At 38.0% G+C, this 16,688-nt stretch overlaps 3 protein-coding genes and 1 long non-coding RNA gene across 4 annotated transcripts; 2 read left to right on the top strand and 2 right to left on the bottom strand.

The window, feature by feature from the left end:
* Positions 1-283: 283 nt before the first annotated feature.
* Positions 284-1,815, bottom strand: LOC120260938 (transcription termination factor MTERF2, chloroplastic-like). The gene is made up of 2 exons (XM_039268530.1): positions 647-1,815; positions 284-391 (listed from the first exon to the last, which is right to left on the bottom strand). The coding sequence occupies exon 1, from the start codon at positions 1,779-1,781 to the stop codon at positions 669-671; it is 1,113 nt and encodes a 370-aa protein (XP_039124464.1). The 5' UTR covers positions 1,782-1,815; the 3' UTR covers positions 284-391; positions 647-668.
* A 112-nt stretch (positions 1,816-1,927) lies between these two features.
* On the top strand, positions 1,928-7,108 carry LOC120260937 (CRS2-associated factor 1, mitochondrial). The gene is made up of 7 exons (XM_039268529.1): positions 1,928-2,496; positions 2,775-2,902; positions 2,984-3,209; positions 3,294-3,421; positions 4,253-4,556; positions 4,626-6,009; positions 6,118-7,108. Exons 1-5 carry the CDS (start codon positions 1,962-1,964, stop codon positions 4,487-4,489), a joined length of 1,254 nt encoding a protein of 417 aa, XP_039124463.1. The 5' UTR covers positions 1,928-1,961; the 3' UTR covers positions 4,490-4,556; positions 4,626-6,009; positions 6,118-7,108.
* A 145-nt stretch (positions 7,109-7,253) lies between these two features.
* LOC120260940 lies at positions 7,254-9,755 on the top strand. The gene is made up of 4 exons (XR_005536531.1): positions 7,254-8,148; positions 8,466-8,554; positions 8,646-9,604; positions 9,676-9,755. It is a non-coding gene; the product is annotated as an uncharacterized LOC120260940 (long non-coding RNA).
* Positions 9,756-9,912: 157 nt separating this feature from the next.
* Positions 9,913-15,634, bottom strand: LOC120260936 (LRR receptor kinase BAK1). Its single transcript, XM_039268528.1, has 11 exons — positions 15,290-15,634; positions 14,260-14,392; positions 14,091-14,162; positions 13,216-13,359; positions 12,815-12,886; positions 12,629-12,700; positions 12,436-12,548; positions 11,962-12,096; positions 11,546-11,887; positions 10,951-11,345; positions 9,913-10,672 (listed from the first exon to the last, which is right to left on the bottom strand). The coding sequence occupies exons 1-11, from the start codon at positions 15,378-15,380 to the stop codon at positions 10,358-10,360; spliced, it is 1,884 nt and encodes a 627-aa protein (XP_039124462.1). The 5' UTR covers positions 15,381-15,634; the 3' UTR covers positions 9,913-10,357.
* Between the last annotated feature and the right edge of the window lie 1,054 nt (positions 15,635-16,688).

Genomic DNA, 16,688 nt, shown 5'->3' with positions numbered 1-16,688 from the left:
AGAATTGGTAGTCTCTAATTTTATTAGATGTCTCCAAAGAGACAATTAGAAAAATTTTTTTTATCAGTTTGTGATCTTCTACCCATACTAAAGTCAGCATTTTTTTTTTACATAAGATTTAAGTAATTAGACAAATATAATTAATAATTAATTTGAAAATATTAATATCAATAAATAAAATTTATTAATTAAACAAATAACATTTTAATTTTAAAAATTAATTAACATTAATTAAGTGTCAACAGTGTTCTTTGTAAATTATATTAAATATTCAAGCCATAACCTTTTGCGGAAATCCTACTACCCATAAAGATTGCAAACATTACAAGACACAGTTCTGTAACCAATTATCAATCTGATGTAGTACCTGCAGGCTGCAACCTGAAAATTCATGAACAACAAAGTTCATCTCTGCTCAATGCTCAAAGAACAGAAAGAAAGAAAGGAAGAAACACACAAATCTTTGGACTAATGAACTGTCATACAATCACCAAAAGGTTTGTGAAGATCCAAACAAAAATTAAAAGCAGGGAGAAAGAACAACAACAGAACAAATTCAATCAGTTCAGTAATTGAAGAACTATCACAACAAGAATTCATCTTCCAAACAGCAATCTATCATTCAGAAAATGAATCGAATCAGATCTCAAGAACATCAGGCAGAGATCTCAAACAGCAAATCCAGAACAGATTCCACAATTGTACACTTGGTGAAGCTCAGGGACTTTATCAATGTTCCGCAACACAATCTTCTCCAAGAAATACTTCTCCGACCGGCACATTACCGTCCGGAAGTCATAGTCTCTCCTGCGCAATCCTCTGGACTTGAGAATCTCCACTACTCTATACCGAGGAAGCAACCTCTTCTCCAAACTATACATCAAGAGATCAGGATGCTCAACAACGTAGGAACTCTCACAACCCACATCCTTTAATAAAAACTTCATCTTTTCCCTCACCATCTTCTCTGAAACCAGAATGAAAACCGGAGCCCTACGGAATGCCATGAAGAAATCAGCTTCTGACCATCCAAAGCTCTTCATCATCTCAAGCTTCGCATAGAACTTGGCTTTTCCAGCTAAGTACACAGCCCAGATAGCCCATAGGAACAACCCTGACCTCCGGGGTACGCCGGTGCAATCAACGAGCTCCACAGCCGTCTCCAGCTTCTCCCTCTTCTGCAAGATGAACCTTGGAGTTTTGCAGACAACCATGACGATACGCTCGTCGGAGACGCCACATTCTCGAAGAAAGGTGAGATTGGGAATCACCACATTCGTCAAGCTCGTCGTCATCATCCAGTTCCCTCGCTTCACCAGCGTCATCAGATACTCCCCAGAACCCAAGAAATCCCTCCAAAACTTCAACTTCGGAAGTAGATTGCCCTCTAGGCTGAGGTGGAGAGCTCCAGGGTTGGACGTAATGAGGTGAACGATATCGCCATCGGAGAAGCCGAAGTCCTTGAACGCCTGGAACTTTGGGGTTAGGGTTTTGTGGAGATCAAAGCAGAGCCAACGGGGATGCCAAGACACGAGCTTTTTGATCTGGGATTGATCGAAACCATGAGATTTGAAAAATGAAACAATGGAATCGGGTCTTTGAGGGGATTTCAGGTGGGAGATAGATTTGGAGGCCTTCGCCGCTTCCACTGTGGAGAACCCGAGGGTGGAGACGAGGTATTCCGCCATGAAATTAGTGTTTCGAGCTTTAGCTTTCGCTTTCGCTTCCGCCGCCGCCGTCGCGGCGGCGAAGCCGCGCCGGAACGAGAGCTTGGGAAACATCACAGCTTAACGGATTCTCTCACACGTGTTAGGGTTATAAACAGGTCGGATTCGGGTTTAGTATAATAGATCCGACCCGTTAACCATTGCCATACCTTTAATTATATAAGCTTCTTCTCCTCATTTTGACTTGACTGCTCGCCGAGGAGAAGCTATTCGTCGGGTTCGGGCTCGGGCCTCATGATATTCAAATCCGTTTCCCGCCACGAATTCGTTTCCCCGGCGAGGCGTTTCCTGTCGTCTTATCTCCGGGATCGCTACGGCTTCATTCCCCCACCCTCCCTTGTGCCCTCCGATCCAAACCCTAGCTCGCCGGCGGATTCAGGTTGGAAGAAGAAGAAGAAGAAGAAGAAGCCCCCGTACAAGCCGCCATCCTCCCTGGATCTCGCTGGCCGGAAGCCGGTGCATTCCGACTTGCCATTCGACTTCCGGTTCAGTTACACGGAGAGCAACCACTTGACGAAGCCTATTGGGTTGCGGGAACCCAAGTACTCGCCTTTTGGCCCTGGTGCTCTTGACCGCACCTGGACTGGCGTCTGTGCCCCCGCCGTTGACCCCACTGTGCATTCTGTTGATGAGGGCGTGCCGGAGGTGGATGAGGAGGAGGTGAAGGAAAGGAGGGAGAGGATTCTTGGAGAACCGCTTACGCTGGCGGAGCGGAGCTTCTTGATTGATAAGTGCCAGAAGCACAAGACCAAGCGCCAAGTCAATTTGGGTAATTTCCTTTCCGTTCAGATGAATTCATTGAAAAATTTGGGGTTTGCTTTAAATGTTGTTCTTTTTTCTTAGTGAATTTGTACTAAAAGGAGTGTTTTCTTTAAAACCCATTTGCTTTTCATGTTCCTAGTGCGTGTTTAGATTGCGGAAACATAGAGGGAAATGGAAAGACAGCATGAATGAATGAAGAGTATAAATTGGAAGTTTAAATGTATTGGGAAAAAAAAAATCTTTATTATCTTAGGACAATCATTTATAAGGTGCTGTATGTTATAGGGAGAGATGGACTAACCCATAACATGTTGAATGATATTCACAATAACTGGAAGCATTCTGAGGCCGTTCGGATAAAGTGTCTTGGTGTACCTACTGTTGACATGAAGAATGTCTGCACTCAGCTTGAGGTATTTCTCCTTGTCTTTATTGAGTATCTGATGTAATGTTTAAGCAGAATTGATCTGATGATTTCTTGTTTATGTTTTCAGGAAAAAACTGAAGGTTTAATTATCCACAGACATGGTGGTCAGATCATATTGTACCGAGGAAGACATTATAATCCCAAGAAAAGGCCTGTAATTCCATTGATGTTATGGAAACCTCATGAACCAGTTTATCCAAGGTTGATTAAAACAGTGATTGATGGATTAACTGTTGAAGAAACTAAGGAAATGAGGAAGAGAGGACTTGCTATTCCTGCTTTGACAAAACTGGGTAATCCGTGTTTGTATTTTGTTTGGTAATTTTTAGTGTATCTGTTATGCATATTGTCTTTCATTTGAGTTATCTCTTTTGTAGCTAAGAACGGTTACTATGCCAGTCTTGTGCCAATGGTGCGAGATGCTTTTCTAACTGATGAGCTAGTTCGTATAGACTGCAAAGGCCTGCCAAAGAGTGATTACAAGAAAATTGGTGTTAAGCTTAGGGTATGTGTTTGATTTTTCATCTATTTATGGGGTCTACATATAAACTTTGTTGGTGATACTCTTGCTTTTCTAAAGCCAAATGCCAATTAAATGCTTTATTATGCATATCAAGACTGAAGTTTTTTTGTGACTGACAACTTATGTTAAGATTTTGAAACATGTGAGTAATGTATTTCACTTTTTCCATTTTGATATCATGCCCTTTGGACGAATCACATGTAAACTGATGGAAACTTGTATTTTTTTTATTTAACTGTTAACACCATTGAATTAAGATTTTCTTTTGTTGGAAAAACTTTCTCATGATTTTCTTTAAATATATTATTATGTTAGCTATCCATCTCGTTCTTAATGCATAGGACTGGAGTTGCAATTTGAAGTGCTGAAAGCTTTCGTTAGAAATATGGATACTACAGCGCATGTTTCTCTACCTCAATTGGGTTATTAATCTCAACTGGCCAAGGTTCCTGTCTCTTGTTTTAAGTCATATACACGAAGATATCAATCCTTAGACAGTGATATCATTGTTGAGAATCTTTAGACATGAATTCTTTTTGCCTTTGAAGCTCTGAAATCTAAATTATGTATGTTTGCTTATATGTATAGATGTATATAATCTTTAGTTATGATTAACTTGTGATCTTACATCCTATACAGGAACTTAGTCTCCATGATTTTTTGGTTGAGAATTTTTGCGGAAAATATTTTGTGTGTGGCTTCGTAATCTCACTATTTAAGCAAACTTCTTCTCTAGTTAGGAACTTCATGAAGAATGATTCTACTTCTTTTACATGTGTTTTCTGAGTTTCGCTTATGCACATATTATTGCAGGACTTGGTGCCGTGCGTTCCTGTGACCTTTGACAAGGAGCAGATTGTGGTTTGGAGGGGAAAGAACTACAGCAGTGCAACACAAGAAAACTCGGAAGTAAAATCATTCCCCCAAATTGCTGAATCTGATGTTGATGCAGACAACAGCAACTGTTCTCCTGATCAAAGCTCAGATGATAACCAATTCTCTCACACATCAGATGGTAGTGAACCAGATCAAAGTACAGATAGTGAATGATATTCTTAGACGGGAATTGAAGCTGCACAAGAAACACCAAGATACTCATATTTCACTCAGTGTTAAGGTGCTAAAAATTTATCAATTGAGCTATGGTTAAAAGCATATCTGATTTTCCAATTCAAATCTATGGCAGATTTTGCAATTCAGATTCCTCCTTTGTTTAGTGAGAACTGGTGCTGGGATGAACAAGCAAATGATGAACTGCAAGTCAACAAATTTCAGCTTTTACTTGCCATACTCTTCGGTAAAAGAAAATCTCCACAGGATTATCAGATTAGGAAAACTGTTTACTGTTGATTCAGCGAGATATTGATAGGCTAATTATATTTCTCTCTCTTTGAGAGTAACATCTATGCCAAAGATTTTGATTTATTAGTGATGTTACTTAAACTGTGGTTTGATATAGATCACAGAGTGCAAATTTGTAAGTCTTTACATGCAATTACAAATTTTATGCGGGTGTATATGCAAAATCTCATGGACTGTGTAAACAAAATAGAGAGCTGTGTCTTGCACTAAGAACTTCTTTGCTACGTCTGGCATCCTCCTCTTCTCGCCTCTCTCTCTCTCTCTCTCTCTCTCTCTCTCTCTCTCTCTCTCTTGAACAGTAGCTCTAATGGCGAAATGTCTGGCAATTATCCCCCATTTTGTCCATGTGGTCCTCTTAAACCGCCCTGTTCCCACCCAATCTCCTTCCTCCGTCCTCGGTGCCATTGCCGTTCTCTCCCTGGGCGAGTATGCTTGGAATGGCAATGCCAGGGGTTTGGGCAATGAAATGGAGCTGGGGAATGAGAATGATGGTTTTGAGGCGCACTTTGGTGGGATTGGATCGACGGGTGGGAGCTTGATGATATTGTGAATCTGTGAGAACCTGGAAGTTATTTGCTTCGTCGGTTGCTTCTTTTATTGTGGACATTGCACAAGTAATTATCATTGCATTGCTGCTTTATCTTTGAACTGCATGTTTGGCTTTTTCAAGTTCTGCAAACTACTTCCCACTCACTTCGAAAATGATAAATTATCTCACCATTAATTGCTCCCTGAAGTAATGACACGGCCATAAAGGAAAGTAAGTATTCTATTTCCAATACACTTCAGAATCTAGCCACAATGTTCTCTTGGATTATGATTAATAATATATATGCATGCTTGTTATTTGTGAAATAGTGTAACAGATTATTCTCCATTCTGTCTGAAAATGCTTTGCATACTTGTTTGCATTTATTTATCATTTGATATTGATTTGCATATCTTCTCATTTTGGGCCATTGATAAGGTGCACCATTATTTGTTATTTTTTTATTATTATTTTTTTAATACCAAGTAATATGAATAAGTTCATAAGTACAGGGGGAAATGACAGAGGAGAAAAAAATTGGAAGGCTGAAAGACCTTGCTAAATGACTAAAAGAAAGAGTTTGAGATTAGGCCCGACTTTCATCAAAATTGGGCAGCAATTTTCTACAAGGGTGGACATTCTTGTACAAGAATATGTTGATCAACTCTCTGAATTTCAGGTTAGCTTTCTCTTTCAGCCACATGATTTGTGCACTTTTTTTTTTCTAAGAAAAACTTTGCCTTCCTTTCCTAGTTTCATCAAGACAGTTTTATCTGCTTCTTGGCAGGTCGGGTATATCATGCAAGCTTGAAGGGACAGGAAATTGTGATTAAAGTGTAGAGACCTGGTTTGAAAGAACTTTTGACATTGATTTGAAGAACTTGAGGATTGATCTTATGCAAAACAGTGAATATATATATATATATATTTGTAAATCATTATGCATCCAGAGCAAAGTGGCTGCTAGTTCACTTTGCAAAACATTGACCATCATAACTATCTCATCATTCTGATATTCAGGTAATAGCTGAATACCTCCAGAAGGTGGATCCTAAGTCGGAGAGATTGGGTTGCAGTTTATGATGATTGTGCCTCGTGTATCAGGTTATGTTTCTCTATGGTTCCATTATTGAATCAGTATTGATGTGATTGATCCACATTATTCACTTTAATGATAAAAATTTTCAGTTTGAGTCAATTCTAAATGATAAGTTAATGATAATGACTGATATATGCCAAACATATTCTGTTCTGGTTTTTTAATTCCAAAGTCGATACAGCAAAGTTGATGTATATTTTTTAATGCTAATTGGGCAAGCATCATGATTAAGTTCTCTTTTTTTTTTCCTCTCTTTTCCCCATGCATCATGACTGCTGAGGCACACAGGCACTGTTTTTGCTGGTGTGATGCACTCTCATATGTAGACCCATGATTACTTTCCAATTAGGTGAACTGTTCTTTATCTTGATAAAAATTGCTACTTTACATAATAAAACTTAGACCACTTGGAAAAATACCAACCTCAACTGATAGCACCATTTGGAGCCCAAAGCACATATGGCAGACTTGGCAGTATAATGAACCACTCGAGAAAGATTTTCTGTAAACACTACTAAAAAATGCATTTATCTGCTTTTAGATTTGATAATACCGTTGCTTTCTTTAGGAGATAGATTGCACCAGAGAAGCAGCTAATGCCAAACAATTTTCCAAGAACTTTGGAATTATGGATTATGCAATGGTGCCAAATATCTTCTGGGAGTACATCACCCCACTTGTTGGTCTTGTTCATTGGCTATTCTGTTTAGATGCATGTTTCCTAGGAAATTTTCTTGTACAGTAAGTGCTCTGTCCTTCCCTTCTTTAAAACAGCTATTTGTGTGGACATACATTTTTACTATGGTGTTTGTTCCTGGAATAAAACAGGATAAAACAATTAGACCAGTTGGGTGTTGATCGCCAGAGGTAGTGATAACATGATACTGTGTTTCTCTGTGGGATTATATAGATTCATGTATATCGTGTAACCGCTTCAATAGCTGCCTATGATTGCTTGGTTCTAGTCTAAGTAGTTGATGGCTAATCCAAGTTTGATTTTCACATCATTGACTGGGTCGGTTGGGTCGGTATGCTGTGTAGAATCCTACCTGGAGCAAATTTTATCTCATGGTTTTTTTCATGTTAACTCGGTGAGTTATTTTTCTACATTTTTTTAAGATGAATCAAGATTTTAAATCATGGCATTCACTTTTTTAATAAAATATAGAAAGGTACTAAAGACGGAAATTTTGTATTGACTGCTGTAAGATTATAAGATACATGCAAAGCCTTTTCAGAACCACTTCATGGGCTATCAGTTTATATAGGGTTTACTATTTATCCTTTTAAAGGTTTGTGTTAGATATTATATTATCAACACAAGTTGTTTAATCTGTAATGCATAAATGAATTTAAATTTTCTTGTCTCTATTTGAAGATTTTGAAAGGTTTCTATCTTGACTGTAGGATTTATTTCAGCCACCAGCTCAAGTGCATTTGCACTTAAAATGGACAAACAGAAAACTGTTCAACTGACGCTAAAGTATTGGGCAATAGCCCACAAAGTGATCGTATATTGTAATTTGAAACATTGCTGCTTTGGAGAAGTTAAATGAGGAAGTGACCAACTTTTAGGCTGTGTATTTGAGAGCAATTTGTAGCAGGTGGCTTATAAATTTTCTTAGCTTCATTTATTGTGCTGCAGCATCCTGGAAATATTGCTGTGGATGATGTCAGTGGTGGGAGGCTGATCTTCTATGACTTTGGAATGATGGGGAGGTTGGTTCTTTTATCTCTGCTGCATTTAACTTATTGGTTATTTGATCTATCTATCTACTTGATTTTTTGTTATTCAACTTCACGCCATCCATTGATAGCAATTTTGCTGTCCCAATATGCTTGAAACATTATAAGGTGTTTATGAGAAAAATCCAGACAACGTTGGTTTATTTCTGCCATCAACTACTTATGACTGAGTGTCCTCTGATTCATCATCTTGTTGCTATGTTCTGTCACATGCTAGATAATTAAGATGTATTATTATTGATGGTTTGAAATTGGGAAGATGTGCACCCACTGATCAGTCTTACATGTAGGTGTTTTAAGCAATGATCCAGATGGGTGTCCTTGTTCCTTCTGGAGATATGACAGCTGTGAGAATGACTGCTTTGTTCTTTGTTAATAGGTGAGAAAGCAAGAACTGAATTTTCATTTATACTTCTTTACCCTGTCTCAGTTTCTGTGTTTGTTAACCTATGGAACAATATCATCGGCAGCTTCAAAGAACATCTTGCAGCACAATGGAGAGAGAGGGAAATGGTAACTAGTGAACTTTGGTTTTAAGAAGCAACTAAGCAAAGAAGAAAGATTTGAGAAGAAAAAAGCAACGATTAGCTGCAATAGGTAGTGTGTTTAGTTTTTTTTTCCCCTGTGCTAATTTAGAATAGATATAAAATATCGATAGTTGTGATGATTATGAACTAGTGTAACAGGGAAGACCTTTTGGCAATTGCCACAGATCATCCTTTTCGACTCCCTGCCACAGTCACATTGATTTGTTGTTAAGGCATTTTCAGGTTTCTAATTGAAATACCAAATAAATCACTAGTTTCATATTTGTATCCCCTTAAAAGAAGACTCTACGTAAAAGTAAATTTTTGTCTGGGTAGTATTGGACGGGATAGGCAAGGTCTTTAACCTAAGATTTGACATCACTGAGATTGCCAAACTGTGAGTCTGGTTCTGAAGTCTTTTATATACCTTCTCATGCTGATTACTCATTCTTTGGATCTTCAATATCTAATGGAAAGATTATATGACTGTTTTGCAGCTATGCCTCTGAATTACTTAGATTTCAAAAGGCCGGTTACTAAGTTGTTGTGAAGGCAACCCTTCTGCTCTTCTGTTGGACCTGCATGTTAATTAATTGAATGCCAGGATTTGCCATTATCTGTTAATTATTTTATCATACAGGACATTCATCAAGATTAGATCAACAGTCACGCTCATTTTACAATCTATTTGGACAGCTTGACAGAGTTGAAAAGCTTGCTGAAATTGCTCAGTGAGTGGTAATGTCTTAGTCTAACAATCTTCATCATCTCGCATCATGGTTGTACCTTAGCTGCATTTACATCCTCTTGCGGGAGCAAGGTGATCTTAGGCCTGGGTGTGAACTTAGGAGTCTGAGAGAGCATTCCAAAGAGCCACTGATACAAGAAAAACAATCGGAAATGTGAGTAGATTTTTACTCAAGTGCTTTGTCATTACTTTGTCATTTCTTTATGTAAATATCATTTTGTCCAGATCAACAATAAAGTCGAATTTTGGATACGGCTCAGTCTCAGGGATGATCCATTTCTTTCAAAGAGAATATATGTTCTTCAACATGTATTGGATAACCTGTGTAACTAAAATAACTGATCCTTTAAATTTGTCAACTTTTCAACACTGATTAACAACATTCAATTCAAAATTCGATAGAAACCTAGTTCTCTGATCAAGTACATTATTCATGCCAGTTTAATTGAGATAAAAGACATGTTGAACCTGAAATAGAACAATACAACAATGTTACAGTTTATTACAGGTATGAACAACTTGTTAGTTTCATGGAAGATGTCACACACTGTTCTCCTTACTCTGTCAACACAAACATTTTTTTTTCCATGCAGCATAAACTGAAAATAAGATGCCTTCTTGCAAAGCCTGCAATTTTTGCGTACACCAAGAAAGCAGCTGCAACACGCCATGAAATAAAAAATAATAATAATAACAATAACAATAACAACGACAACACCACCACCACTAATCATTATACAACATCAATAAATTTCCTGCCGATGACACAACGTGCCCATGCATTAATACGCACCACTGTGGATCCACTTCGGATAAACATCGAGCTTTGCAGATTGCAAACTTGCAGAGGTTAATAAAAAGGGTGGACATAAGCTCCTTTTTCTGCAACTTTCTTGTGGGCAAGAGATCATCTTGGCCCTGACAATTCAACTGCATGGAGGTTATCTGTTGAATCTAGGATCCATTCGGAGCTGCGGTGTGGGGCCATCTCCACTTCGTGGCGAACCACTTCTACCTTTTGCCATTCCTCCCATCGCTCTGCGAGACCATCTCCTTCAAGCATCCTCACCACCTCAGACATTTTTGGCCGTTCCATTGGGGAGCCCTGGGTGCAAAGTAGGGCCACTTGGATGAGTGATTCAACCTCAGCTTCTACGTAGTTATCCTGTAGATCTGGATCAACCAACATTTCTAACCTTTTCTCTTTGAGAAGTCCTTTCACCTGAGAAGAGCAAGTAGATTAAATTAAGCGGAAAAAGGAATTTGACAATGCCCAAAAAAAGTCTTCCTTCTGAATATTCTGACAACTCATGGATGGATCCCCACAAACATTGGACACCAAGTAAGAAAAATGTACACATTACACACCATATCACAAAGACTGCAAGCAGGACTAAACAGCTGTTAAACTTCGTCTTAGTTTGGCGCTTTTATTATAACCATGCCTAGTTATATAATGAAATGATGCAGGAAAGAGTATTCTAAGAAAATGATGCTTACCCAATCAAGCAACATGACATCATCATCATTTGCAAGCCGAGCAAGATCAAATGCTCGTTGTCCAGTAATCAGCTCCAGAAGCATGATTCCATAGCCAAAAACATCAGTCTTCTCTGAAGATTTTCCTGTGGATAGATACTCTGGCGCAATGTGCCCAATTGTTCCTCGGACAGCCGTTGTCACATGGGTATCCTTGTAGTCCATAAGTTTGGCCAGACCAAAGTCCCCAACGACTGCCTCAAATTCCTCATCTAATAAAATGTTAGCAGCTTTGACATCTCGATGAATGATCTTTGGATCACAATGATCGTGCAAGTAAGATAGCCCCCTTGCAGACCCTAATGCAATTCTTCTTCGAGTTGACCAGTCAAGAGGTGGTTCAGATGGAGGACGCTCTAGGGGAAGATCAACAAAAGCATTAATAAACATACATGAGAAAGCAAACTTACTACCCAAGAAAATTAATTTCTCCTGAAATGAAAAATTGAGAAATACTAGTTGCTAGTTGAGAATAAGTTCTAAAAATAGATAAATGACCCCACAGTTTTTAAGGTATGATTCTTCCTGCTACAGTTATAATGAGGGAAATGGGTACCTCTCAGGCATGATGCAACACTTCCATTAGCCATGTAGGGATAAACAAGCAGACGTTCAGTGGGTGTCATGCAAAAACCACGAAGACGAAGCAGATTTCGATGCACAGCCATGCTAATCATTTCTACTTCTGTTTGAAATTGAAGCTCACCACCAGGTGTCCGCTCTTCCTTCAGTCTCTTTACAGCCACTAAGGAACCATCTGCAAGTCGTCCTTTGTACACCTTTCCAAAACCACCTCTGCCCAAGATGTTTTTATTGCTAAAAGTATCAGTAGCAACTTGCAGTTCTCGTAAAGAAAATCTTTTCAACTGGCCAAGATGAACTTCTGGATCCTCTTCAGCTGTAGAAGACAAATGCAACCCATGACTTATGTTGTCCACCTGAAAATTTTACTAATGAGCCAATATCACTAACCAGGCACATCAAAGAAAAGTTCTTGTGGTTTGCGGCGGCGCCACCATGCAAACCCAATTGCAGGTGCAGCAAAAAGCAAGGCGGCACCTGCAGCAACCCCACCAGCAATTGCTCCAGTACTGGAGGGACTACTTCCTGTCAGAATAACATTAACAGGCATAAGAAACAGCATATAGCAGTTTAGCAATTACGTATATTGTGAGTGAAACATATTACAATACATGGTTTGAGGAGGAAAATAACACAGAATGGTGCACCACTTACAGAGATTTCAATTTCCAGCTCACTTGCAGTAATTTTAAGTGATGGCAGGATCAAGAAATGAAATAAACAGTCTATCCAAGCCAAAAAGGGAAAAAAAAAATTCCAGCAGTTTTACAGAACTAAGATTCAGATTTAAGCAGGTTAGCTTTGTTGTTACAATAGAATGAAACTGATAAACAAGAAAGATCTTAGAATAACATCCGGTATCACCTTGAGATGATGGTGGTCCTGGTGCAAGGAAAGGAGGTGGTGGAGAAAATGGCGGAGCACCAGGACATGGCTTTGTCGTACCAGGTCCGCATAAAAAAGGATTGTTGCCAAAACTGCAAAGTTTCAGCATATGACGTCAGCAGATATAAATCTGACAAATCTGAGTCTGGTTAAAGTTTTATAATAAAAATACCTAATGGGAGTAAATAATGAAAAGGAGCCTGAGGATGGAACTTCACCAGACAGATTGTTGTTTGACAGATCACTGCATGTTTAATTATCCAATGTTTATTCCACAAGAAATGATTTTCACATAGGGAAACAAATAAGACAAATAGAACAATGTAGATTCTTTAAAAACAGAAACAGAGCAACTTACAGAACTTGGAGTGCATTGATATTTGTCAATGATGTAGGAATTTGACCAGTCAAGCTATTATTGTTAAGCCGGCTATCCTTGCACAGATATTTCAAGAAACAAGAGCTTGTTAAAGTTTTATAGCTAACATGACGCACAATTATTTGACGAAGAAAGTAAAGCATTCATCACTGCAAAATTTATCCAAAAAATATTCAACTGATCTCAGTTTATACAACAGACCAGCTAACACTATTTCTCAATCACAACCCTGGACTCTAGGTTTACTTTGTTACATAATCAACAGATTAATTTGAGCAAAAGAATGCGTTTCCTGAAGCCAACCAAAATTGCTAAGGCAAGAAAAGGAAGTTACACACATCAGAGATATTAAAACTGAGATAAGAGATAAATTAACTTACAGAAAGCGCAGTTTTGACAAGTTCCCAAGTGTATCAGGTATTACGCCAGTAAAATTGTTTAGGTAAAGATCCAAGCTCACCAAGTTTGTCAGGTTCCCTAGTTCACTGGGAATTGTACCACTTATGTTGTTACTGTAAAGCTCCCTGTAAAGATTAATGGAGTAAGTATGATTATCAAGTAATCTCCACCAGAAATTGTTCCCTGCTCAAATTAAGACAAGTTGGAAGAGGATGCTGACAAGCTACATTGATGGCTACCATGTAATGGCTGCAGAAGTACTGAGCATACAAAATTCTGAATGGAAAGATGGCCATATGTAATATTCACCTAACAGGCTATGGGAATGACGAAATGATATAAAATTGGCTTTGTGGAAAATTCATTTGAAACTTTAAACATGAACCACATGATATTCACTAGTATAAATGTCAAGCATGAGCACACTAGACATATCTATACTTGGCCGCCATTCATGGAAAAAGCATGTAAAAACCTCATACTCAACTTGCAAAGAACACTGGTTTGGGTCTGTGAGACAGTAGCACTGCCTGTTTAATATAGAGGGAGCTGCTGAAGGTGTACTTAAATATAACAAACCAGCATGCAAGTAACTTGCTACTTATTACTGTTTCTTTGCCAAACAACCACATTCTGACATTGCAGATGTAAGGCAGACATCATAGACTGTCCAATATCGAAGATTAAAACTAACCTTCATAAATCCATTTGCAAAGAGATCTATCATGATAATGAATTTTTACTTGTCAATAGGATTTTGTTCATGAGAAATTCAGCAGAGCCCCTCATATGCGAAAAAGTGTCAACTAGAAAAGGCCAAGAAACAATACTAAATCTTCAGCTAGCACTAACTTACAAGTACTGCAGATTTTTCAGCTGACCAAGCTGTGGAACCAACGAGCCGGACAACGCAGCATTCCCAAGGTCACTGAAAGAGGAAAAGAGAGCATGGCAGATTTCATGATACAAGAATAGCAATGCCCTGAACTGGCACACAATGTTAAGGCAGCAAACTATCTACTTACACTCTAATCACACTATTGTCATTGTTACATGTAACATGGAACCAAGTGCATGGATTGACCAATGTTGGGTCCCAACTTTGAAGTACACTATTAGGATCATTTAAATTGGTTCGTAACTGGTGTAGCGCATCACCTGTTGGCAATCAAAAAGAAATGTCATGATAAACTAAAAAAAAAGTCACAAATCAAACACTAAAATTTAAGGCTGCTAGCAAATATATGGAAATAATATTTATCGTATTAAAAATGTAATCAGTGAAAGGGACAATATATATATATGACACATCAAGAACTTAAGGAGAAGAAAAAACAAATAAATAGGTTTCATCACCAAACAAGATATAATCATCTTTGTAAACTTCATTCTTTCAGCAATATCTGTCTATCTCAAAAAAAAGAAAAAATTTACCAACTCCACACATTATGCTTAGAAAAAGAAAAGCATCTATTACAGCACAGATAATACTTCTCCAGCAGCAATATATCAACACCACAAATATATCAACATGATCTTATGACAAAAACTCTTCCTTCACTATTAAAAATAGGCACACTTCATAAAAACCAAGCACACATACTACTCAAGTTCATGTGGACAATGCAACATCAGGCATAAAGATAGGCAAGCACTGGTCGCCCAAAAAACATTTGCAACTTCTAAGAATCAAGAAAAAGTGTCCAAGAATCCAATGATAAGTTCCAATAAGAAACACAGCAAGATCAAAGCACCAAACTTTCCAGCAAAAGAATTTACTATCTATTCACAAACCAACTGGGAACCACTTACAAAACAAGCACTCCGTTTCTGGCAACCCTAGAAAAACCTAAGCATCATCCAGATCTCTCACTCCCAAACCAGCATTATCTCAGCTAAAATCCCACTCCTCCCCACCCACCCACCACAAAAAATAATAATAATAATAATAATAATAATAATAATAATAATAATAATAATAATAATAATAATAATAATAAATAAAAATAAAATGAAAACAAGAACAGAAGATCAACGCAGAGTGCCGAACCTTACCTTCCATGTTAGCCAAAACCCTAGCCAGAGGCTGAAACACCAAGATCAGCCACAAAAACCACGCCATCATCCCCTCCCGCTCCATCAGCATCACAAACCAAATCTCCAAACTCCAAAACCCACCTACACTCTCAGATCCATCCAAACCCTCACCTCCGAAATCCCAACCACTCTCAAACCCAGCAAACCCTCCAAAACCCCATCATTCCCATCAAGAAGACAACCGATCCGATCCAAAACAAGCTCTAATTCCAAAAACCAGAAAGGATTCGAGATTCAATGTATATCCAGAGAGAAATCGTGCAAGATTTACCTTCTCATTGCCGGGTTTCTTCTTCTTTCCCTGAAAAATCTTTTAATGTTCGGGAAGTGAAGGCAAGTGTTGTAGAGAGATGGAGGGAGTCCTCATGGCTCCACAATAAACAAAAACATACATCCCTATCATGCGGTCATCTTATTCGCCGTTGATTGTGCATCAAGATCAACAATAGTTTTTAATCGAACGGTGAAATATTGTTCGTATGGTGAGGAAGTAAGTATAGTGGAATGAGAACGGGCAGGGGAGTCGCGTGGAGGGTGCCCGTTGTTGCCCGGTGGGAGTAGTCAAAGCCCCCGCCCACGCTTGAGAGCAGTGGAAAGGGACCTAACTCGAAAGCCATTCGAGTCAAAGGACAAGATGGGGTCCACAATGTGCCACGTCATTCAGGTCAAACAATGTGACGTGGACTCTGAAAACCGGTTCAGTGTAACGGTTATTACTTATTAGTATTACAACATTTGTTAGTATTTTTTTTTTTTTAAATGGGCTGGGCTTTTTGCTGATGGGCTCGATCACCCAAATAAATAAATAAATATATAAAATATATATAACATAATAAATAAGTCACCGTGGGTATGAGGAAGTGCATCAAAGCAATAATAATAATATGTAAATAGGTCTTAATTATTGATATTATTGCAATATCATTTGATATCGAATTGTTATAATATAATACATTATAATAGATAACGGCTTTTTTAATTATTAACACTAAGTCTCTTGTGTAGGTTTTAAGTTGTTCATTTTTAGGAGGGTCTGAGATCAAACCATAAAGCTTGTGTCAGATGAGAGTACATATGTGTTAATTTTTTTTTTCATATCCTTGATTTTTTTTTAATAGGAGTTGTTTGTTGTTTATTTGTCAAAAAATATATATATATATAATATATAAAAAGAAATTTAGTTTTGTATGTAAAATTAAATGTCTCAAGATAATATAAATTTTAATAATTAAAGAAGCTTGTAAGATCATGGGTGTACGTAATGTTATCCGCAAGAAAACTTTTTGTCTTTATTTTGAAAAATAAAATTAAATACAAAATTAAAAACAACCGGCTACATAGTTAAAATAAAGAATCA

Source organism: Dioscorea cayenensis, chromosome 5, assembly GCF_009730915.1.
Source record: "Dioscorea cayenensis subsp. rotundata cultivar TDr96_F1 chromosome 5, TDr96_F1_v2_PseudoChromosome.rev07_lg8_w22 25.fasta, whole genome shotgun sequence".
In the NCBI taxonomy this organism is placed as follows: Eukaryota; Viridiplantae; Streptophyta; class Magnoliopsida; order Dioscoreales; family Dioscoreaceae; genus Dioscorea; species Dioscorea cayenensis.
Note: the sequence above shows the minus strand (reverse complement) of the source record. Positions and strands in the feature narration are given on the sequence as shown.